This window comes from Lepus europaeus, chromosome 12 (genome assembly GCF_033115175.1).
Source record: "Lepus europaeus isolate LE1 chromosome 12, mLepTim1.pri, whole genome shotgun sequence".
In the NCBI taxonomy this organism is placed as follows: domain Eukaryota; kingdom Metazoa; phylum Chordata; class Mammalia; order Lagomorpha; family Leporidae; genus Lepus; species Lepus europaeus.
The window spans coordinates 77,111,781-77,135,814 of NC_084838.1; the positions used below are offsets into that span (position 1 = coordinate 77,111,781).

General features: G+C 45.7%; 1 protein-coding gene across 2 annotated transcripts in view; it reads left to right on the forward strand.

Moving 5' to 3' along the window:
* Nucleotides 1-331: 331 nt before the first annotated feature.
* Nucleotides 332-24,034, forward strand: part of MAMDC2 (MAM domain containing 2) — a 190,773-nt gene continuing 167,070 nt past the window's right edge. For both annotated transcript variants that reach the window (XM_062207076.1, XM_062207077.1), the window contains exons 1-2: nucleotides 332-522; nucleotides 847-960. In XM_062207076.1, coding sequence (XP_062063060.1) covers nucleotides 489-522; nucleotides 847-960 — 148 coding nt within the window. In that variant the 5' untranslated portion in view covers nucleotides 332-488. The remainder of the gene's footprint in view (nucleotides 523-846; nucleotides 961-24,034) is intronic.

Here is a 24,034-nt window from a genome sequence, read left to right on the forward strand (position 1 = left end):
TTCCATCCCCCTCCATTCTAGGGAGAAGAAGTTAAAATTAGGGCCAGGGCAGGACTGACACCCGCCAGATGCGGGGAGGCTGTCCCCAGAAATAAGCTGGTTCCCACCGCGAGGGGCGGGGCGGGTGCTTGCGGTCTCAGCCCTGCACAGGGGCTCGCGAAGGCCAGCTCCTCCCAGCAGCCTGCAAAGGTCTGGTCTCAAGCTTTAAAATCCCAGGCGCCGCTGGCCTTGCACAAGTGTGCAGGCGTCTCCTCCCTGCCCGGCCGCGCGATCGCCCGGGACCAGCCCAGCCGCCAGCCCCTCCGGCGTCCCGCTTTGCTCGCGGCACAAAGTGGAGCTGCGCCCAGAGCACGCTTTGCCGCGCGCCCGCCCCCCACGCTCGCCTCCCCCCGGGAGCAGCGGGTCCCAGCGAGTCCCAGCGAGCTGGCCGCTTGCATGCACCCAGTGCCTGTCCTCTTATTCTTCTTCCTCCTCCTGCAAGCGTAACCATGCTGTTCGGGGGCTTCCTCCTGGCGGTGCAAGGTAAGAGGTAGCCTGCGGAGACCCCTGGGGGCGCGCTCGCGACTCTCTCGGGCTCTGGCTGCCCTTGGTGGTCCCGCGAGCGGTGCTGAACTGGGCCATTCCAGGGCGCTTTCCGAACCGTCTGTGCAGCCACTAACCCCCCGCCCCTGGCCAAGTCGGGTTCGGGTGGGAGCGGGGTCGCGCCTGGGGGTGCTGCGGGAGGTAGCGCATCCCTGTGCGGCGGGCCCGCGCCCCACTTTACCAGGAGGCACCCCCAGGAAGCCCGCAGAGGGTGCAAACGCTCGCGGGCGGACGTCCGAAACGAAACTGGCTTTGTGTCCACAGCCTTGCAGCTTGCTGGTGCCCTGGACCTGCCCGCGGGCTCCTGTGCCTTTGAAGAGGACACTTGCGGTTTTGGTTCGGTGTTTGCGTTTCTGCCGTGGATTTTGAATGAGGAAGGTAAGGGGGCTCTGTGGAGAGGGCCCGACGTAAGCTTTCCGCGTGGATAACGTTATCTCGGAGTTCACTGCCCCGGGGAGGAAAAGTGTGAGTCACGGGTCGGGTCGAGTCTTCCTTCCAGCGCTCAGCTGCGCTGCATGGCTGGGGGAGGCGGGCCTTTGTTTACCTGGCCTGCGGGGCAGAAGCTGGGAGGTTTGCCCCTCCTTCCAGCCCTCCTTAATGGAGGGGAAGCTAGGGGCACGGGGGATGCCTTGACTGCTGCCGGCCAGCTCTGTGAGCCTCTGCAGGTCCTACTGGTGTGCTGGGAAAGTTGGGCGGTACAGGTTCTGGTCCAGCTTTGCAGATGTGGTTTCCAGATGCTGTACTGAGACCTGGGTGCTGTTTCCTCCCGCTGACCTTGTGCCTGAGGAGGGCTATGCTGCATGGTTTCATCCCTTGTTCTAACCCAGCATTGGGCTAAAGAGGAAACCAAGTCCACCACACAATGCCCAAGGTCATGAGCTGGCGGGCTTTGGTTGTATTCGGGTCCCCTCCGTCCCCGGAATCGGAATCGGCCAGCGAGGCTCCCTGGAGTCCTGGTGAGGCTGCAGGAACTGTCACCACAGCACAACTGCCCCAGGCTTCTGCTTGGAGCTTGCTGACTCTCACAGTAGGCTATGGCTGCAGCATTTACACAGAAGGGCACCTCCCTCTTCCTTATCAAATGGCCGGTCCATGTTACAGTCTCTGCACAGCCAACTCTAAGCATCTAGTCATGGGGAGAAGCAGGCAGGAAGAAGGGCAGTAGCAATTTCCAACTGTTGCTAAATCTTGACTACTCCAGTTTTCTTAGTGGTAGCTGGGGAAAAGCAATTTCTGGTTCATTATAGGTGGGATCCTTATCTTGCTGCTGGCCTTGGGAAGTCACTCTTAATATCATCACCCCACCCCTTTCCTTGTTCTGGTTGTGTAAAGCATCACCTATGCCACCTGTCTCAGGTGAGCATTGTTCTCTCACACACAGCTTCTCAAACTTAAGCAGCATCAGAATTACCTGTGGGCGGGTGAAGGCACAGGTGGCTGGGCCCCACCCCATCAGGGTCTGGGGCTGGGACTGAGAGTTGCCTAGCAAGCGCCCGGCTTGCTACTGCTGTGCCCTGAGGATGACCCCTGAGAAGCACAGGTGTCCACAGTGTGTGTTCATTTCCCACTCACTGCCCCAGACACACCTGTGCTGCTGACCCTGCGCAGGGCCAGGACCAGGTGGAAGGAGCCTGGGAGTGAGCAGCTTCCTCCACTGTGTGCGGGGGGCTCCCCTCTTGCCTTCCTGTGGTGGGGACCTGAGGGCAGGAAATCAGCAGCACTCCTGGAACCAGGGGCCCGTGTCCCTGAGCTCTCTCCCCAAGCCCCTCCTGGGGAAGGGCCTCTCTCAGCCTGCCTCTGGGCCAGTGCATGCCACTGCTGGCTGCACACAAGCCACAAGAAGTACTCTCTGATGAACTGGCACTTAAGCACCCACATGGCAGTTAAACAGTCCTCTTCCAGGGCAAACAGGAAGATGCTTATAGGAAAAGGTGGTTACAGTTTAATAGCATAATGAAGGCACTGTGGCTTTCCTCTTTGCTTGCTTTCTAACAGTCACTGCTTTCTGGACCCACTGGCTGGAAGGAGTTACTTCATTCTCCTCTGGGCCCCGCAGGGTGGAGCAGGCAGGTTAGCTTTCAGCCGTTACAGATCTTGTTTTCCAAAGGCCAGAATTTGGACATGGCCATCCTCTCCGGACTCCAGGGCAGTGTGGTAGCAGTGTGCCAGTTGCTGTGGTTGCCTGCTGAGAAGCCATCACTAAGAATTTCCCTTATAAATTCATTGCACGATTGGTCAGTTAAGGTTAATAAAATTGTCCCAGGCTGAAGTTTGGCAAGCAGTTGATAAGCCTCTCTCAATGTTGGCTTCATCTTGCTTCAGAAACCCTTTGAAAAAGGTTCCATCCACCTCGGTGTGTTGGACCCACCCTAGGAAGTTGTGGGTTTCAGGGAGTCTTGCTCACAAGCACTTGGAACACAAATGGTACTTCCTGTTTATCCTTGGTCAGTAGGTTAACTTACAGCGGGGAGAACAATTCTAAAGCCAGTGAAGGAGTTAAGTCAGGAAACAGATCGCAGAAGGTCAAATCTAGGGGTAGCTGGAAAAGTTTGCTTGTCTCAAAGTATCTCCCCTGCTGCCCCAGATTGTGTTTGAGGTTGACTCCTTTGATTTGCTTGAAGGTTTCAGTCTCTAAGCATCTCTGGTTACAGTTCCAATGTCCCTTGTATGTGGGCATTTGCACAGAATAGGTGGCTTTTGTCTGGCCAACACGTTGTCTTAGGCTATGTGCCACCCAGGCTTGTCTGCTTCTTATTTTGCCAGTGGTTTGCCTTGTATTCTTGATTTCCCTCTAAGTTGTAGAGTTTATATATAATTGAAAGACACACGGAGAGATATCTCCCACCCACTGGCTCACTGCCCCAAATGCCTGCAACAGCCAGGTCTTGTCCAGGCCAAAGCCGGGATCTGGATCTCCCACATGGGTAGCAGGGACCTCCACGTACTTAAGCCATCACCCACTGCCTCCAGCAGTGCACACTAGCAGGAAGCTGCAGTCAGAAGCAGAGCCAGGGCTAGAACTCCATACTCCTGTATGGGATGGGGGTATTGGCAAGTGGCATCTTAACATTGCACCAAACACCTGCTCCTGGAATACTTTGTTATCCCCACCTTGTCAAGGGAAGTAAAATCACACCAGACTGAAATCTGAACTCGCTTCCTAATCATCGGTCTGAATGAAAGCCAAGAAAGAAGGGGTGCATTTTGCCCTATGAAAAATAATCTTCTTTATTCATTTTTGGAGTCTCCTTGAGCAATGGCTCTCAGCTGAAATCAAGGTTGTTCGTTCTGTTTTCTTGATGCCAGCTGTGGGGCAGAAGCCCTTTGGCGGAAGATTCTTGAAGTCCATTGAGTAGACCTCACATCTGAACTGTTACAATACAAACTAGTCATTGAGTGGATTTGGCTTCACTCTCATTTTTGGACATTTTGGCTGTTGGTGGAATTGAGGAAGGGAGGGGGGAGAACTGAATCCAGTACTGCTCCTTAACTAGAAGTTTGGAAGAGCAAGTTTGGGAAAGGAAGGCAGATACAGAGATGTGTCAAGTTAAGAGGTGGTGAAGAAGGAAATCCAAAGCTTTCAGTGTAGGAGAGATCTGCATTTTTCTCCCACAATAAAAGTTGCTGTTTGAGAAACTGCCTCATATGGGGAAAGTGTGGATGGTTTTTGTACCCAAGAGCAAGGGATGGCATCTGAGGCAGGAAGGCAAGCCAGGGTTTGGCATCACCAGGGGTTGGGGGTGTGGGCTTCAATAGCATGTACCAAAATCACATCATCAGCAGGTGTACGCATGTCTCCATCCATTATCCCTCCCTTCACCCAAACTTGTTCCTTCTCTTTTAAGGACATGCTTGGTTCCTTGGCCATCTGAGTTTCAGTTCTGCACTTAGTCACGTGCCACTTGTTATTAACGGTGATAAATATATTTATCACTGATATTTCTTGAAGTCCAGCTGAGTCAAAAGTCTGGCTAAGGTCCCAAGGGGCCTTCCTGTGGATGTAGGGCCAGTCTTCTCCTTCCTTTTTGCCTTGGGTCATGAAGTCCATAGGCGACCCCTGCCCTCCTGGGGTTTTTGATGCTACATCACCTCTAACTGTGCTCTTGGCACTCTCGAAGCAGAAGGGCAGCCTCCACACAGTGCAGAAGCTGGAAGGCAGCACAAGTAGGGGGCGTTCCTTGCATACTTCTTGGAGTTAGGCCTTAGGCGCCATCCACTGCAGAGGAGCATAGGAAGGGCCAGGCAGGCTGCCAGTCATGACCACAGACTCTCTGTGACAGCCGTTAGAGCGTTATTTCCTCGGCACATTGTTCTTTTTCCCTGTCTCTGTGCTACTAACCCTGTATCCACTGGGTCCTAGCCTCTGGAGTTTGCTGTGTTGGAAACCTTTTGTCAGAGATCCAGTTGCATTTTGGACATGTGAAAGAACACAGATTCCAAGATGCAATGCCGTAGGGCCACCAGACGCACAAAACGTTAGCTTGCGTGCCCTAAACTTGAGGAGCAGTTAGTCACTCTTAGAGATCCTACCTACTTTCAATCTTTGGCATATATAAAAGGACTTGGCACACAGTAGATGCTCAATAAAGTTGCTTCAATATGTTCATGGAAAAGTAGAATTGAAAGATAAGTTTATTTTAGTGCAAAAAGAAACCTTGAAATCCATGCACGAGTTTTCTTTTTTTTTTTTTTTGTAATGTATGTTTTCATGTGTTTTTTTGCAGTCCTCTTGTAGGCATGGAGTTTTTAAAGAATATTTATTTATTTATTTGAAAGGCAGAGTTACACAGAGAAAAGGAGAGAGAGAGTGAGAGAGAGAGGTCCTCTATCTGCTGGTTCTCTCCCCAGATGGCTACAATGGACGGAGCTGTGTGCTGATCCAAAACCAGGAACTAGGAGCTTCTTCCAGGTCTCCAATGTGAGTGCAGGGGCCCAAGAACTTTGGTCATTCCCCACTGCCTTCCCAGGCCACAGCAGAGAGCTGGATAGGAAGTATATCAACTGGAACTTGAACTGGCACCCACATGGGATACCAGCACCGCAGGCAGCAGCTCTACCCGCTATGCCACAGCGCCAGCCCCTGCTGTATTCATGGATTTGAAAATACTTCTCTTTTAATCCAATTTTAAGTGAAATTTACAAGTACCCTCCTGTTTGATGAATAAATATAGTATTGCATTTTCCTGTGTGCTCCTGGTTCATTCTTCAAGGGTGGTTCTTTATCATGAGGAATGGTTGGTGTTGTTAATATGAACACTGGGCAGCTTAGATTAGAATCCAGGCACTAGCCTTTCAAATTGTCTGGCCTTTGGCAAGTTATTTATCCTCGCTGTGTCTCAGATTCCTTGACTATCTAATGGAGATATTAGAAGTACCTATTTGACAAGATTATTGTGAAGACTATACAGTAATACATTTAGCAGAGTGAGCATGTTACACATATAACATGCTGTGACTGGTATTTCTAATAATTCTAGATTTGTATTTATCAATATCAATATCATAAGCATCAGCTCTTAAAATTCAGATAGCTTTTCCAACACTGCTTCTGGAGCCAGAGAGAGTGAGATTTTCTCTTGCTGATAGTTTTGCTGTTTGCTCATCGTTCCAACCAGAGGCAGAACCTTCTTTTGCATCTCTTTTGGCTCTATTTCAGGCATCCTTAAGCTTCATCTCACTTATGTGTGCTTGAATGAGGCGTGGATGGAAAGTAATAATGAGACTGAGTTTCACACTAGTCTTGCAGCCTCTCCTGGTGGCTCCTGCTTTTTCTCTGTAAATTTTTGGGTTTTGTCAGGAATTGTTGGCTTCCCGTCCCTTCACTCTCCCATCTCAGCCTGTGTTTCCCGATCTGTCCCACAGAGCTGGTGCCTGAGCCTCAGTCAGTTCTGGTATTGATAGTGCTAGTGCCTCCTTGCAGACCCCTAGTCAAAAGGATCTCTCATGCCCTAAGCTCTTGGGCAGGTTCTTAAGTCTTGCTTCTCTGTCAATCATTCTGGGTTCTTGCGTTGTCTTGCTTGACTGCCCCTTGGGATTTCACCTGCTTGTACTGTTATTGTCTGCCTGCTCCTCCTGCCTGGACTGACTGCTCTGGATTCAGGCTCTCTGTGGCCAACTCCCTTCCTGCCAAGGCCAACACCCAGGCTGCGTTCCTTCCTACTCAAACTACACTTGCCAAATGGGAAGTTGCTACCCGACTCCTGGCCTGATCCTTACTACAACACTTGGGGATTTTTAGGATGTTTTCCTTTTCATAATTGGAGAAGTCAGCCAAGGTCACAGTATGCTAGGAGGAATTATAATTTCTTGCCATAGGACTTAAAGCTTTCAATGCTGTCTTCACAACTCTTAGCCTACAGTTACTGTATTTTGTGGCTGGCATCTTGGGGTATAATATTCATTAACGGTCTTGGTTCTTAAAATAGAACCTCATTTTGTGGGTCACCCTAGCAGCTGTCCCATTTCAATATCTTATTAAGCTACGTGATTTCTAAGAATTTCAGTGAAACCCAGGTATAGCAACAGAAGTGATAGACATCTCATCAAGTAGGACTGACAGGGACTTGAACTTGTCTTGAGCATCCTGGCTGGTTTTACTGTGATTTTCACATCCGACAGATATCCCATAACTCTTCTTCCATTTTTACTATGCTGTCTTAATCAGCTGAATTATATGAATGTATCCATGCATTTGGGTCTAGGTTCTTAAATGATTATCTGTCTACCTACATACCTGTCTTAGGAAGAAGGGAGTGAACAACACAGAAGAACAGATAGCAGTGTAAACGAGGAGATTATTTAGGAGCAAGGAACTTCCCAGGATATCAAAAATCCTTTGCATATGAATGACCCTGTTTTGCTTAGGCAGTGATTCTCAGCCCTGGTTGAACATTTTTTAAAAACAAATCACATAAAATTTTTCTTACAAATAGTCATGTCCAGCTCCTACTCCAATAGATTCTCATTTATTTGGCCAGAAATAGGGCCAGACTTGGCTTTATTAAAGCATAAACATACGATGACAAATGAACAAACTCTTTAGGTGATTGTAATATGTGTCTACGGTTGAGGATTGTGCACTGGAAAGATTGCCAGCTCCCCAGTCTCTCCAGATATAAGAAAGAAGGAATGTCCTCTTGCTAACAATTCTTTGATGCTTACCAGTTGCCGACAGGCTAAAGTATAAACTGCTTAGGTTGACATTCAAGGCCCTGCTTGATTTGCCCCAATTATATTCTAGCCTTCTCTTCCTCCAACCCCTAATATGCTATTGGCTTAACACACCCTTTACTTTCTTACCTCTTGCTCCATTTGTATTGTTTCATACACCCACATGACCTTGCCTTTTTATTTCTCTATCTCCTTTTGAAGTATTTAAATCCAGTTTAAGACAGTTCAGTCCTTTCTGAAAACATTCCATGATTTTCCCTGGGTGAAATGAACATTTCGCTTCCCTCCCCTCCCATTGACTCCTTTGCTTTTCACCATGTAAATCTCTTTGTGGGGTGTCTACCCCCGCACCTTATCAGAGTGTCCCATCTCTGAGAAACAGGATCACATCCTCCCCACAGTGCCTGACAAGAGTGTGTGCTATCAACACTTCAAAATTAATCCATCTCTAAGTCCTTGTTGAGATTGCTAGGGAAAAGAGAAAAAAAAAAGAGAGAGAAAACCTTGACATTTTTCCCTGTAGTGAAAGAGGTTGTGTTTAATAATCCCTCCTACAATAGGACTTCAAAGACATTGGAGCCTGATGTTTTATTTCCAAATCTAACAGTGAAACAGCACTTCAGTTTGCTCACCACTACATGGTCTGTTTCATCTGTGACATGCACTGGACACATAGCTCTTGGTTGCTTACCCATCAGGGCTGCCTGAGTCTCTTGGTCCTCTGCCATCACAAACAACCTTGAGAGCAACACTGCTGGATCTGAGAAGTATTTTTTGGCAAACAATTATTAGACTTTGAACTAGTTCTTGAGAGCTGGTGTTTCTGAGGAACTCAGGTGTAAGGTAACAATTGTATCCACCTGAATGAGTAAAAGCAGGTAAGGATATTTGTCTTCTCCAGGAAGAAATTCTTACACATGAATGTGACAAATTTAAAAGCCCCAGGATCAGGCCTTTGATTCCATGAGATCTGCCAGAATATTTGCTTTCTTTGCTTTGTGAGACAATTCTCTTTGTTTCACGGGATTCGGAAGCTAAGAATAAGATAATAAAGTCAAAGAAGTGATATTATACTTTAACTTCATGGCATCATAAGTGTATCAATACAGAAAAAGCTGTTGAAGAATATTCATTCTGTGAAGGAGCATTTGTGTCCCTACTCTCCATCAGACACTATGTTAGTCATTGTAGTACCCAGTACATGAGTAGACGGTGCGTCAGATAGGCAGTTCCTCTCCTTAGTGGCAGCCACAGACCCACGGGAGGTCTGTAACTGTGGCAAAGTAAGGGAGTTACATACAGTCAGAGACCTTAATTGCTGACAGCATGAAGGAGCTATGGAAAGGATATCATTAACTCTCAGAATCAACTGGAAGTCCAGAGATCTGTATTTGGGCAAGAATAAAGACATGCAAGGTGTAGGCTGGATCCTGCTGGAAGAACCATGTGTGTGACTTTGCCATTGGACAGTCGTTATTCCAATGCTGGACCCACCTGTCCGTTCAAAGACTATGAGAAAGCTCAATCTGAAGGAGATAAAACTGGCTCTGGACTGGCTAATTGGAGGACTATCCAGGTGGTCTAAAGGGAAGATGAAGAGCGCCTGAATTAGGGCATGGGTATTAGGTAGAAAAGCGAAAGAGCGAATAAGACTATAGAGCGGATTAAATTGGGAGTGCTGAGTCCAAAGGAGAGGGACTCCCTTACTCAGAGTTTGGGCAGTAGTTTCTTGGTGGTGCCAACAATGGAGAGAATTTCAACAGGAATATCCTGTTTAGGGTAGAAGAAGATAGGATCTTCTCTGAGCTGCCTGGGAAGAGTCTGGACAGAACAATGGCTATGTACACCAAGAGTCCTTCACTGGGTGGTGCCTGCAAAAACACGTGAAATCTTATTTCTACATTAAATGCAGGGGTAGTAGGAAGTCTGTGGTAATTATGGTATGTCCTGGAACTTGTTCATTAAAAAGTAAAAACAGAGGCCGGTGTGTGGCGTAACTGGTTATTCTGCCACCTGCAGGACTGGCCTCCCATATGGGCACCGTTTGAAGTCCTGGCTGCTCCACTTTTGATCCAGCTCCCTGTTGATGGCCTGGGACAGCAGTAGAAGGTGGCCCAAGTTCTTGGGCCCCTGCATTCACATGGGAGACCCAGAAGAAGCTCTTGGCTCTTGTCTTCGGATCAGCTCAGCTCTGGCCATTGCGGCCATTTGGGGAGTGAACCAGCAGATGAAAGACTTTTCTCTGCCTCTCCCTCTGTCTGTAACTCTGTCTTTCAAATAAATGAAATCAACCTTTTTCAAAAGTAAAAAAAAAATCTTTTAGAAGCTGCAGGAGAATATTTTAGGCTTCAGGGACCGTCAGTGGGATAACATGTCTGTTTCCAATATAGAGTAGCTCCCAATGAGAAGTGTGAAGTGAAACCTAATCAAACAGTAACACGAGGAGCTGATGTGGTGAAGCAGAAAATGCCATCCTCTGCAGTGCTGACATCTCATATGGGTGCTGGTTCAAGTCCTGGTTGCTCCAGTTTCAATCCAGCTCCCTGGTCATGCACCTGGGAAAGCAGTGGAGGATGGTCTAAGTGCTTAGGACCCTGTACTGACATGGGAGACCCTGAAGAAGCTCCTGGCTACTGGCTCTGGTCTGTCCCCATGGCCATATTGGGAGTGAACCAACAGATGGAAGATCTTTCTCTCTGTAATTCTAACTTTCAAATAAGTAAATAAATAAATCTTAAAAAAAAAAAAAAACCACACACACAATAGCTTTCTATGTAGCTGGAGTCTGAGTCTTATAGGTAGCATTTAATAGTGCATGCTAAGAACACTTTTGGACATTATCTCTAACCTTCACAACAATCTTGAAGGCCATGATTATCAGCATTTCATGGTTGAGGAAGTATTAAATACAGAGATTAAGACAACATGCCTGAGGCTGGCACTGTGGTGCAGAAGGTTAAAGCTGCCAAGTTCTTTATTTATTTATTTATTTTTTATTTATTTATTTATTTTTTTGACAGAGTGGGCAGTGAGAGAGAGAGACAGAGAGAAAGGTCTTCCTTTTGCCATTGGTTCACCCTCCAATGGTCGCTGCGGCCGGCGCATCATGCTGATCCGAAAGCAGGAGCCAGGTGCTTCGCCTGGTCTCCCATGCGGGTGCAGGGCCCAAGCACTTGGGCCATCCTCCACTGCGCTCCTGGGCCATAGCAGAGAGCTGGCCTGGAAGAGGGGCAACCAGGACAGAATCCAGTGCCCCAACCAGGACTAGAACCCGGTGTGCCGGCGCCGCAAGGCAGAGGATTAGCCTGAGCCATGGCGCCGGCCAAAGCTGCCAAGTTCTGATATCTCATATCAGAGTGTTGGTCTGAGTCCTGGCTCTGCTTCCAATCCAACTTCCTGCTAATAATGTGCCTGGGAGGGCAGCAGAAGATGACCCAAGTGCTTTGGCCCCTGCCACCCATGTGGGAGACCCAAATGTAATTCCAGGATTCTGGCTTCAGCCTGGCCCACACCTGGCTGTTGTGGCCATTTGGACAGTGAACCAGTGGATGGGAAATTTCTCCCTCTCCTTCCTCCTCTCCATCTTCCCTCTGCCTCCCCCTCTCCCCTCTCTCTCTGGCATTCTGCATTTCAAATCAATATTTCAGAAAACCAGGTCTAAGGCAATGAGTGGGAGAATGGGGCTACCAACTCGAGCTCTCTTAGCAGGTCCCTAGATTTGAGCTTCACTTGGCCCTGACTGCCTCCACCCATGAGTAGGATGTTGCCTTTCGTGTGCAGAGCTCAGCACTAAGGAAGACAGCAGGGTTTATACGTCTCCAGAGATGGTGGGAATCTTCTGCAAGATGCTGCTGATGTGCCAACATTCCATGAGCTCCCTTGAGTTCCTAGCCACTGTTAGTATGGCTCCCATGCAAGCCATCAGCCGGCATCACACAGGGACAGGGCAATGTGATTTGTTTTTTCAGTAACACATTAATGTTCGCTCTTGGAACCATCTGAAGGAGTCTCTTCTCAGTCCTCAGGATAATCTTGGAAGAGAACTTCAAGGAAAATTTAGAGTTTGACCTAAAATACTTTGGCAGTCTTAAGGAGTACTCCTAAATATTCAAATACTTCAAATTCATCTATTCCTACCATGAAGCAATTGAAAGAGCAATTCAGTCAATGCGTCTTCAAAGGCTGGTTGCTGCATAGACAGGCATTCTAGTATTTTTCATTCTATTACTCTTAACAGAATGGCGGTGTTTCTATATGGCAATGTGATATATAACTTAGCTGGATGCATTGAGAACTTTCCACTCCTTATTTGAAAAGCTTTTGCTTCGCTGCCAGGGAGAGCCTGAAGTGTTCTTTGGGGCCATGCTTGGAATGAAGATGATTTTTAATATGCTTTTGCTTTCTTCAAAAGCCGTCTCCTTTGCTTACCAATATTTTAGGACTAAGACCATCCAGCCTGAAGTTGTAACTCAGAAAGTTTTCTTTTTTAAGCTTCTACAAATTTCTTCTATTTCTTTGATTTTCTTAAAAATGAGTAATAGAGAAGATTGTTAGAGAATTTTCTTATGAAGTGTTTTGATCCTGTATAAGCCCATTTTGAAGTATCAGCTTTATGGAAACAAACACATTGATTTTTCATTACAAATCACAAACAATAAATAATAAGTGTCTGAAATAATATCTTTGTTTCTAAAACTTTTTTTCTTTTTGCATGTATTCTTAGGATGAAAATGTGAGTTAACTTCTGTATCTTTTCTTTCCCTTTTAAAAAGAACCAGTGCTTAAGATTGGTGCCTTTTTGAACTTACCTTTGGTATATGGGAAAAAAAATGAAAAATAAACCATAGGTTATCTGCATGTATTAGCAGTGTAGATTTTCATCTTTCTTGTCAACCTAAAATACTTACCCACCTACGCTTGGCTCGTCCTGACTCTTGTGTAATGACGGGGAAGTGATGTTGGAGGGAACACATTTCAAGATGCTTTGTATTGATGTAAGGTATGATTTATTTTTTTAATCTTGGGTTTGTAGACTAGGATTTATTTGCTTTCTATACATAGGAAAGATCTTCCAAAAATTTATAGAAAATGCATATTATGAAAAAAACTACATGGATTTCAAAATTGCTTTGTACCAAAATAGACTTCTCTTTTGATTCCATTTTTCCACTAACAGTTTGAAGCCTTTTCATATGCTTCAAAGAGTTTTGGTTTTTTTTTTTTTTTTTTTTTTTGGACAGGCAGAGTGGACAGTGAGAGAGACAGAGAGAAAGGTCCTCCTTTTTCTGTTGGTTCACCCTCCAATGGCCGCTGTGGCCGGCGCACTGCGCTGATCCGAAGCCAGGAGCCAGGTGCTTCTCCTGGTCTCCCATGGAGTGCAGGGCCCAAGCACTTGGGCCATCCTCCACTGCCCTCCCGGGCCACAGCAGAAAGCTGGCCTGGAAGAGGGGCAACCGGGACAGAATCCGGCGCCCTGACCAGGACTAGAACCTGATGTGCTGGTGCTGCAGGCGGAGGATTAGCTGTGGCACTGGCCCAAAGAGTGTTTTAAGTCAAAAGAAAAATTCTGATAACAGTAGAGCATAAATTCCAGGTTTTTAGATGACTTCCCTTCAAAGAACCTATCAGTCAGTACCAATGGTGTCTTAATTTCTGTTAGGTTCCAGTTCTTCTTTAAAACTGCAGTTTGATCATATATGCTCTCTCTCTCTCTTCCTCTCTCTCTCTGATTTACTGGAGAGGCAGTGAGAATGAGAGTGAGCTCTCATCTACTGGATCATTCCCCATTTGCATCAGCCAGAGGTGGGCCAGGCCAAAGCCAGGACTCAGGAACTCAGTCTGGGTCTCCTTTGTGGGGGGGCAGGGACCCCAGTACTTTAACCATCACCTGCCGCCTCCTGGGGTACACACTAGCAGGAAACTGGATAGGAAGCAGAATAGGGACTTGAAGCTAGGATCTCCTATATGTGATGTGGGTGTCTCAAACAGTGTGTTAATCACAAGGCCAAATGCCTACCCCAAATTCAAGTTTGATCCAAATGGCCCTTTGTGTTTCAAGTATCCTGCTAGCAACTTTTGAGAGAGGACAAGTGTGATCTATTTGTGTGACAGCTAAACGTGGACAGCTCAGTGAATAAGATATTTCCACCCATCAGATTATCCCTCCAGCCTCTTCTCTTCCTACAGACTGAGCTACTCAGCAGTCAAAATTGTTGAAAGATGAAAATGGTGCAAAATAGTTGGTATATTTAATTAACTCTTTCCATTTGTCATTTTGGTTCTTGGGAAGTGATTCATACTTTTGTGAATATATTTCTGTCATACAATAAACTTGGACACATTTATGAGCAGTCTCGTGCTGAGCATGATATGAGTCTGGTAGTCAAAGAATTCTTGGAAAGTTAATGAGTCTTGCAAAAATAGATAATAGTCACCATCATTCTATCCAAACGTGCAGTAAATCATGGTCGAGCACCAAAGGTGCTGGGTTTGAAATTCAAATGATGGAAGAACTTTTCCTTGGAAGTGTTTGACAAAGGAACAAGCCTGGAGAGCGGGCAGCAGGGATTCCCACTTCAGCTCCTTTCCATCTCCGTCACCAGCCACCTAGTGTGTTGCTGATTGACTCGCCATGGAGGTTGTGGTTGAGTTGAGGATGATGAGCGGTTGAGCGTGATGCCTGGGGTGTTTGTTATAAATATTTTGAGAGTGGACACAATGATAATAATTTTTCATGTTTATCTTTAGAGCTCATTTCAGAGATGCTAAACTCAAAGACCAAAGTAGCATTTGTAAGCATTCGCTGAGTTCTGTGTGTTCGTGTTGTCATTGAACTTGAAGACCCAGTAGGGAAATTAATAATGACAATTATTTTATTGAACATGTTTTGGGAAATTATTATATGCTGAACACTATGCCTTCCACATATCCTCTCACTGAATTTTCATAATGACCCAATGGGGAAGGCCGGTGAAATGAAAACTGGGATTTTTAATATTCCCAGAACACTGACTAAGTAATGATCAGGGCCTGGATTTTTACCTAGATTTGCCTTCAAAGACTAAGGGAACAACCACTGTTCTATGTTGCCTCCATATTCCCGCTATGCCTTGAGTCTCAAAGGATCTTTGGAACAGAAATAATAACAGTTGGAGCTGTTGTTGGCACAGTGGTTAACCTGTGGCTCGCAGCACCCACATCCCATAGCAGAGTGCCAGTTTGCATCTATTCCACTTCCAGTCCAGCTTCCTGCCAATGTGCCAAACAATAGCCCCAATACTGGGGCCCTTTTCACCCACGTGGGAGACCCAGTTGGAGTTCCAGGTCCTGGCTTTGACCTGATCCAGTCCTAGCTGTTGTTGGCATTTGGGAGTGAACCAGCAAATGGAAGATCAGTATCTCTCTGTCTCTCTCTCTCTCTGCTTTTTAAATAAATAATCTTTTAAATAAGAAACAATAATACTAATTATAACACTAGTTATATAGCTAACATTTATGGAGTGATTTCTCTTGTCTATGTGTTGTTCTAAAGGTTTTATATTATTGCCTAGCTTAACTTTTCCAATAGCCTGGTGGGTTGGGTCCTATTGTCAGCCCCATTTTAGAGCTGAGAAAAGTGAGGCATACAGAGACAAGCAGGTCACACAAAGATGCTAGGAAGCAGGACTGTGTTTTATGAAAAGGCTTCGGGCTGCAGGCTGTCTTCTCAGAGGGAAATAGTGATTGTAATATTCTTTGTTCCCCATTGCACTTTGAGACAAGAAACCTTTCCACTTGAGTTCTGATGTGAGAGAACCATGTGAGATCTCTCTTGCCAGAGTCTCCCATACACACAGCTCCGCCCACAGATACATTCTAATTCAAGGAAACTTTATATCAGTCTTTTTCTTTAGAAATGGCATGGAGCCCTGGGACTCCAGAGGAATTTCTGCTTGGTTCCAAGTTCTCTGTGAGATTAACTGGAGAACTCCTGTGAGAGTCGCACACTCAGAGGGTCCCCACGACCATTCCGCATTCTCTGGACAAATTCCAGTCGCGCTTGTGCTCCTTGATAATCTTGATGGTCTTGTTTGGAAAATGATTACAGTAAGAGTTGTCTGCTTGGGTTGTGCAAAAACATGTGCAAACTGACATGGGTAGTGATGAAACTGGAAGCACCATATAAGCCTAAGGAGGAAAGTCCTCTGACCTTGGAATAAAGGCAGAGGGAGAGATCAGTTTTTGTCTTTTCATTATGTAGTGGTCCCTTTTTTTGACTCCTGGGCTATGAACATGCACCTTTCATTTAATTCATTTTTTTAAAGAATTTATTCATTGAATTGAAAGGCAGAGTTGCAGAGACAGAGAAAGAGATCTGTCAGGTATTGGTTCACTCTCCAAGTGGCCACAATGGCCACAGGGCTAGGCCAGGCCAAAGTCAGGAGGCTGCAACTCCCCCTGGGTCTCCCAAATGTTGTCAATGGGCCAAGCACCCAGGCCATCTTCTGCTTTCCCAGGAGAATTAAGAGGGAGTTCGATTGAAAGCTGAGCAGTAAGAACCCCAACTGGTACTCATATGGGATGCTGGCCTCCCAGGTTCTGACTTAAACCACTGTGCTACAACCCTGGCCCTGACCTCTTTAATTCTTACACCAACCCAATAAGGAAGTACTCATTATAGAGGAAGAAACTAGGGTTTAGAAGTTGTTTATCACTTTCCCCATGGGATAGGACCATATGTTTTAGAAAACATGAGGCTAATCAGAGTCTATGGGCTATTACTTAAAGTGAGTATCATTAGCTTGCTTTTTTAAAAAAAAAAAAAAAAGATTTATTTAGGGCCGGTGCTGTGGCTTAACAGGCTAATCCTCTGCCTTGCGGCGCCAGCACACCAGGTTCTAGTCCCGGCTGGGGCGCTGGATTCTATCCCGGTTGCCCCTCTTCCAGGCCAGCTCTCTGCTATGGCCCGGGAAGGCAGTGGAGGATGGCCCAGGTGCTTGGGCCCTGCACCCGCATGGGAGACCAAGAGAAGCACCTGGCTCCTGGCTTCGGATCAGCACAATGTGCCAGCCGCAGCGGCCATTGGAGGGTGAACCAATGGCAAAAAGGAAGACCTTTCTCTCTGTCTCTCTCTCTATCCACTCTGCCTGTCAAAAAAATAAATAAAATTAAATAAAATTAAAATTTTTTAAAAAAGATTTATTTATTTACTTGAAAGTCAGAGTTACACAGAGAGAGAAGGAGAGGTGGTGGGGGGGGTCTTCCCTCTGCTGGTTCACTCCCCAGATGGCTGCAATGGCTGGAGCTGTGCCAATCAGAAGCCATGTGCCAAGAGCTTCTTCTAGGTCTCCCACGTGGGTACAGAGGCCCAAGGACTGGGGCCATCTTCTGCTGCTTTCCCAGGCCATAGCAGAGAGCTGGATTGGAAGTGGAGCAGCCGGGACGTTGCCCATATTGGATGTCGGTGGCTTTACCCGTTACGCCACAGCGCCAGCCCCTGTTAGCTTGCTTTTATTCATTCAATAAACATTTGCCTCTCCCTGCCAGGCAATGTTGGTAGCAGTGATAAGTAATAAACCTACTTGCCCTCAAGGAGCTGCCAGTCTGATAGAAGAAATAAGATATGAGAATAGTTAGCTATCATTTAAGACATTGCAGTAGGTATCATAGAAAGGAAAATATAAAAGATCCTAAGAGTTCAGAGGTTAATGAGAACTGGGAGGACAGAGCCAGGTGTGTAAGAAGAGGCCTCTTGGTGATTCTTGAAATTCAGGAGTGATAAGGCACATGGGCATGGCTCTTAGCATGTGTTATGTGTCTGGAACAGTAGGAACAAAAGGCAGGAATCAGGAAATCTAGGGGCCTGGTCTGCAAAGAGTGTGAAAGCTGTTTTAGCAGATGCATAGGGTGCATGAAGGAAAAGTACATAAAGTTGGGATTTGTCCCTTTACCTCGGGCCATACCTGTGCACATGACTTCCAGAGGGGTCCTTCACACTTGAACTTGTAGCCTGAGCCGCTCACCAGAGGATGCTCGTGGTTAGGACTTCTGGGCTGCGTAGTCCTATGTGCAGCAAGGGCATGATGGACCCCACACTGAGAGCACTAGTCAGTGCTTGAATGACTGGTTGCTTTTGTGGAGCTCCACTGCTGTAGTAGGAAAATTACTTGTCAATCAGACTGTCAACCATGGTACCATGACCATGAGCTACCGTGTGCCAGGTGCTATAAACTTATTATCTCAGAACCTCCACTACCAGCTCTTACAGTCTCCACTGAGGCCCAGAGAAACCATTCGGCCTGCGTCAGGTCACACAGCCAGAGCAGTGATTGGACCTCAGGTCAGTCTGCTCCAAAGCCAGTGCCTGTCCCCCTGTCTTGACACTGGGTGCCCGGAATGAGTCTGATGCTGAAGCAGCTTCCAAAGGAGCATGAGTCTTAGTTTCTGCTAACTCCTTTGGTGATCTTTACCTCCCAACCAGCCTCTGTACATTTTTGCGTTGGCCAGGAGTGGTTCACTTTTGCCACCATCCATCACAAACCTCTCTCCCAAACTCCTTGAGGCCATGATTGTCTTGTGTCCCCAGCACCCGATCTTGGCACTGTAGGCCTATTGGGTAAGGGCTTACTGAGATTCACCCACATCTTCTTCCTCCCTGCCTTCCTCTTAAGGTCATCTGACACAGTCCCCTCTTCTCTTTCCTTCCCCTACTGGCTGTCAGTCCTTTGTGACTTGTACTTCCACACCTGGAACAGGTTTTTTCCTCATTCAGTCAACCTAGAGCAATGATCCCAAAACCAATGTCATGTGCACTCCCCAAAGCCAGTTTTACTAGAGTAGAAATGGAAGGAAGGCTTCCACCACCATATCCAGTTCTTTTTGGCCTCAGTATGTTTTTTCAAGAAACGGTGTGACAGTTGGCAGCTCTGTAGTGTCTATCAGGAGCTAACAAGGCTGAGATCAGGGCCTGTGTCAATGGGATGCCTGCACTGCTGCACACAGTGCATGATTCACGAGATCCATTAAGTGGAGCCCAGCACATGGGTGATTTGCTGCTGGATGAAATAGGTCAGAAGCAATGGTGCTATTTCCTGTGTGTGCCTGGATCCTTCTTCCTCGAGACCTCAGCTTAAATGGTGGTGGTCTCTCTTCTTATCAGCCAGACCTCAGCTGTAGTGTTGTCTCCTTCCCTGAACACACCATGTTGACCTTGACCTTCATCATGGTCACTGCCACATCACCTGGTTTTAATTCTCCATAGCACATTAACTCTCTGCTATTTTTCTATTGATTTGATTAAGTGTTAACTCTGTACCAATCCTTTTCTGTGCAGCCACAAGAATCTCCACAGGCCAGTGTGCTGTCAGAAGTTGTTAAATGAAACAAAATTCCAGATGAGCATGAGCCTTGTGGAGATGCTTACATAAGTGATGTGTTTCCCTCCAGGCAGAAGCAGTGACTGAAAAGTTGATTTTTCAGTTATATTTTGGTCCTGCTATTACAGTGCCACCAACACGCCTTTCACTTGTATAAGAATTTTTATTTATTTATATAAGAGGTAGAGAGACACAAGGAGAGAGTCCCTATCTGCTGTTTGATGCCCCCAGATGTCTTCAACAGCCAAGGCTGAGCTGGGCCAAAGCTCGGAGCCAGGAACTCAAACCAGGTTTCCTACGTGGGTGACAGGAACCCAATCCCTTGAGCCGTCACTGCTGTCTCCCAGGATCGACATTAGCAGGAAGCTGGAGTCAGGGGCTGGAGGTGGGGATAGAATCCAGCTAGTCTATTGTGGGGTGCAGGCATCTTAACTACTGTGCTAAACAAACTCCCTTCCCCACTCTCCATTTATGCCGATTTGAGCAAGTGTTCCACTGGGGGAACAGAGATCTGTTTCCCAGAAATAGGAAAGTATTTTCTTCTTTGGTCAGATCTAGAAAGCAATTCCTGTAGCGGAGGAAAGATAGGATCTCTGTCCTTAATGTGCTGTCCATTGTGATTCAATGTTGTAACGAGTACTCAAACAGTATTTTTCACTTTGTGTTTCTGTGTGGGTGCAAACTGTTGAAATCTTTACTAATATGCTAAATTGATCTTCTGTATATAAAGATAATTGAAAATGAATCTTGATGTGAATGGAAAGGGAGAGGGAGCAGGAGAGGGGAGGGTTGCAGGTGGGAGGGAATTATGGGGGGAAAAGCCATTGTAATCCATAAGCTGTACTTTGGAAATTTATATTCATTAAATAAAAGTCAAAAAAAAAAAAAAAAAAAAGAAAGTCTAAGGCATTGTCCAGGCTTGTATAGGAAAGGGTGTGTGTGAGTGTGTTTGTGTGTGTCTGTGTATAAGAGAGAGGGAGGGAGGGAGGGAGGAAGAGAGAGAGAGAGAGAAAGAAAGAGAGAGAAAGAAAGAGAAACCTTTAGGCAGTCTGTGATCTCAGAAAAATGTATCAGAAAACTAGCCAGGTCATTCCAGCCCCTGTTGTGTAAGAATTGTTCAACAATCATCTGAATTCTCTTCTCTTCTCCCAAGAGAAGCCAGACTGGTACCTGGAATCCATCACAGTAATCAAACTCCAGGTCACATGGAAAACATCCCCCCTTGGACTATGACCATGGATTATTCCTGTAAGATTTCAATGATACCAAACTCGGTGTGGAGCTCACGAAGCAGTTTAGAAAGAAATTGGGAGTGATGATGTGAGTGTCTGACTCCCTTTCCCATGCATCTGTGTAAAGATACATTCAGATTGCCTTCTCCCTGGAGGTATGGGCTGTCCAGAACCATAATGGAGATGGTAGATCTATGCTCCCACTTACCTAGAACTGCAGTGACCAGTCCCTGCCACTTACTGTGTGCCTCTGCATGCTGCACACACTTCACCTGTGTCATCTCACAGCCCCGCTCTGAGGTGGGTGACATGCCCTGTAGTTTACCAGTGAGGAGATCTCTGAAGGGCAAGTGTTGTACTCGATGTCACACAGCCAAAACTGGCAGGGGAAGATGTGAAGGCTGCTCATGGTATCTGTCACGCTTGCTCATTCTCAAGGCACTGCTGTTATTTTTGAATCTCTCTTAAAGCAGTTAAGCATGCCTTCATTTTATTGGTCTTATCTAAGAACATAGCTTTCCCTCCTACTAGGCTACAATTCTAGAAATTAACCTCCCAGTCTCTTCCTTCTCCTAATCCCCTGCAGTTCTTAGCAAAATGCCCTACTCATGATACAGCAGGACCCAGACTAAGAAAAGGCAAATGAAGCACTTGCCTCTGGTGTAAAATTTAAAAAGTGCAAAAAAACTCAGCAATCGAGAAAAATATTTTAATCTACTATTTTAAAAACTCAAAAATAAAAATTTACAATGAGCAAATTATTAACATTAAAAGATGTTTTAAATTTATTTACTTGAGAGATGTAAATCCAGAGAGAGAGAGAGAGAGAGAGAGAGAGAGAGAGAGAGATTCCGTCTGCTGTTTCTCTCCCCAAATGCCCCCAATAGCCAGGGCTGGTCTAGGCCAAAGCCAGGAGCCTGGAGCTCAATCCAGGTCTCCCATGTGGATAGCAGGGAGCTAATCAATTGTACCATCACCTGCTACTTCCTAGAGTGCACCTTAACAGGAAGCTGGAAAAAAGAGCAGAACCAGGACTTGAACCCAGGTGCTCTGAAGATGGGGTGCAGGCATTCCAAGCAGCAGCTTAACCACTAGGCCAAGTGGCTGCCCCTGAAAATTTTAAGTGAAGACAAGGTTCCAACCCCGCACTTGGCCTGCTTTGCCTCATGCTAGCACCAGTCCTGTAAGAAGCACTCGCTAAATGCATGAATTGCAGCATTGGTGTTTGGCTCATGTGCAGTAACTGCACAGGTAACAATCCAGTGTCACGTTGCTATTCAGAACTCACTGATGAATCCGAAGGACCAAAGCCCTTGGCCTTTCCTGCTGTCCGTCTGCACAAAGATGTTGGTTCAGCTGTAGTGGTCACACCCATGCCTGGAGGAACCACAGGAGTCTAGCTTCCCTGCCAGCCTCAGCAGCAGCCTGCTCAGTGGGGATGGTTTTCTTAGCAGAAGTTTAACTCTAAGTAAAAACTGGTTTTTTGTTTGTTTGTTTTTTGGTTGTCTAAGAGTCTGAATTTTCTGCAACTGCTTTTTCAGTATGTTATTTGCTTTGGCTATTCGAGGTCTTCTGTGTCTCCATATGAATTTCAGCATCATTTTTTCTAGATCTGAGAAGAAGGTCTTCGGGATCTTGATGGGTATTGCATTGAATGTATAAATTGCTTTTGGGAGAATAGACATTTTGATGATATTGATTCTTCCAATCCATGAGCATGGAAGATTTCTCCATTTTTTGGTATCCTCTTCTATTTCTTTCTTTAAGGTTTTGTAGTTTTCATCGTAGAGATCTTTAACGTCTTTGGTTAAGTTTATTCCAAGGTATTTGATTGTTTTTGTAGCTATTGTGAATGGGATTGATCTTAGAAGTACTTCCTCAGCCGTGGCATTGCCTGTGTATACAAAGGCTGTTGATTTTTGTGGATTGATTTTATATCCTGCTACTTTGCCAAACTCTTCGATGAGTTCCAGCAGTCTCTTAGTAGAGTTCTTTGGGTCCCCTAAATAAAGAATCATATCATCTGCAAAGAGGGATAGTTTGAGTTCGTCCTTCCTGATTTGTATCCCTTTAATTTCTTTTTCTTGCCTAATAGCTCTGGCCAAAACTTCCAGAACTATATTGAATAGCAGTGGTGAGAGAGGGCATCCCTGTCTGGTACCAGATTTCAGTGGAAATGCTTCCAACTTTTCCCCATTCAATAGGATGTTGGCCGTGGGTTTTTCATATATTGCTTTGATTGTATTGAGGAATGTTCCTTCCATACCCAGTTTGCTTAGAGTTTTCATCATGAAAGGGTGTTGTATTTTATCAAATGCTTTCTCTGCGTCTATTGAGAGAATCATATGGTTTTTCTTCTGCAGTCTGTTAATGTAGTGTATTACGTTGATTGTTTTGCGAATGTTGAACCATCCCTGCATACCGGGGATGAATCCCACTTGGTCTGGGTGGATGATCTTTCTGATGTGTTGTTGCATTCTATTGGCCAGAATTTTATTGAGGATTTTTGCATCTATGTTCATCAGGGATATTGGTCTGTAATTCTCTTTCAATGTTGCGTCTCTTTCTGGCTTAGGAATTAAGGTGATGGTGGCTTCATAGAAAGAATTTGGGAGGATTCCCTCTTTTTCGATTGCTCTGAATAGTTTGAGAAGAATTGGAGTTAGTTCTTCTCTAAATATCTGGTAGAACTCAGCAGTGAATCCATCTGGCCCTGGGCTTTTCTTTGTTGGGAGGGCCTTTATTACTGTTTCAATTTCTGTGTCAGTTATTGGTCTGTTTAGGTTTTCTATGTCTTCCTGGCTCAATTTAGGGAGGTTGTATGTGTCCAAGAATCTGTCCATTTCTGATAGATTTTCCTGTTTGCTGGCATACAAGTCCTTGTAGTAATTTCTGATGATTCTTTTTATTTCTGTGGCGTCTGTTGTTACGTTTCCCATTTCATCTCTGATCCTATTGATTTGGGTCTTTTCTCTTCTTTTTTTAGTTAGTTGGGCCAATGGGGTGTCAATTTTGTTTATTTTTTCAAAAAACCAGCTCCTCGTTTGGCTGATTTTTTGTAATGTTTTTTTGGATTCAATCCTGTTGATTTCTTCTCTGATTTTAATTATTTCTCTTCTCCTACTGGGTTTGGGTTGCAGCCAGGTCTTGAACCAGTGCCTTTATGGGATGCTGGCATTGCAGGTGGTGACTTGACTGCTGCACCAGGACTCCAGCTCCAGATGCTTTTTTTCATTGTTTGTGTTGGAAACACTGAAGACTTAGCTGATTGGGGGGAATCTGTCAGTGGAATGCAGTTTCATTTTTGTTCACATTAACCTTTAATAAAACATTTAATAAATTAATCTTTAATAAAACAAAACCCAGAGTCCAGTTGTCCAATGGGTAGCTCACCTCTCAGCAAACAGGCTCAATTACCAAACAGATCACTATTTTCAGGGGAAACTTAGTCTCTCCTCAGTCTTGTCTCCTCAAGGTCAGAAGGATACGAAATGTAGAGAACATGCTTCAAGCCCACAGCTGTCAGACCAACTAGAAAGTGAAAGGGCAAAGAGGAACCCTAGGTCTGTGGCAATCAGAGGTCTCTGATTTCCTCTAGAAGTGACCATCTTAACTGGAGCCCTGGTGTTGGAGCTCTGGCTTAGCCTGTTGGAAAGAAGGAGCAATTTCCATTGGAATAAATCTTTCTGCTGATTA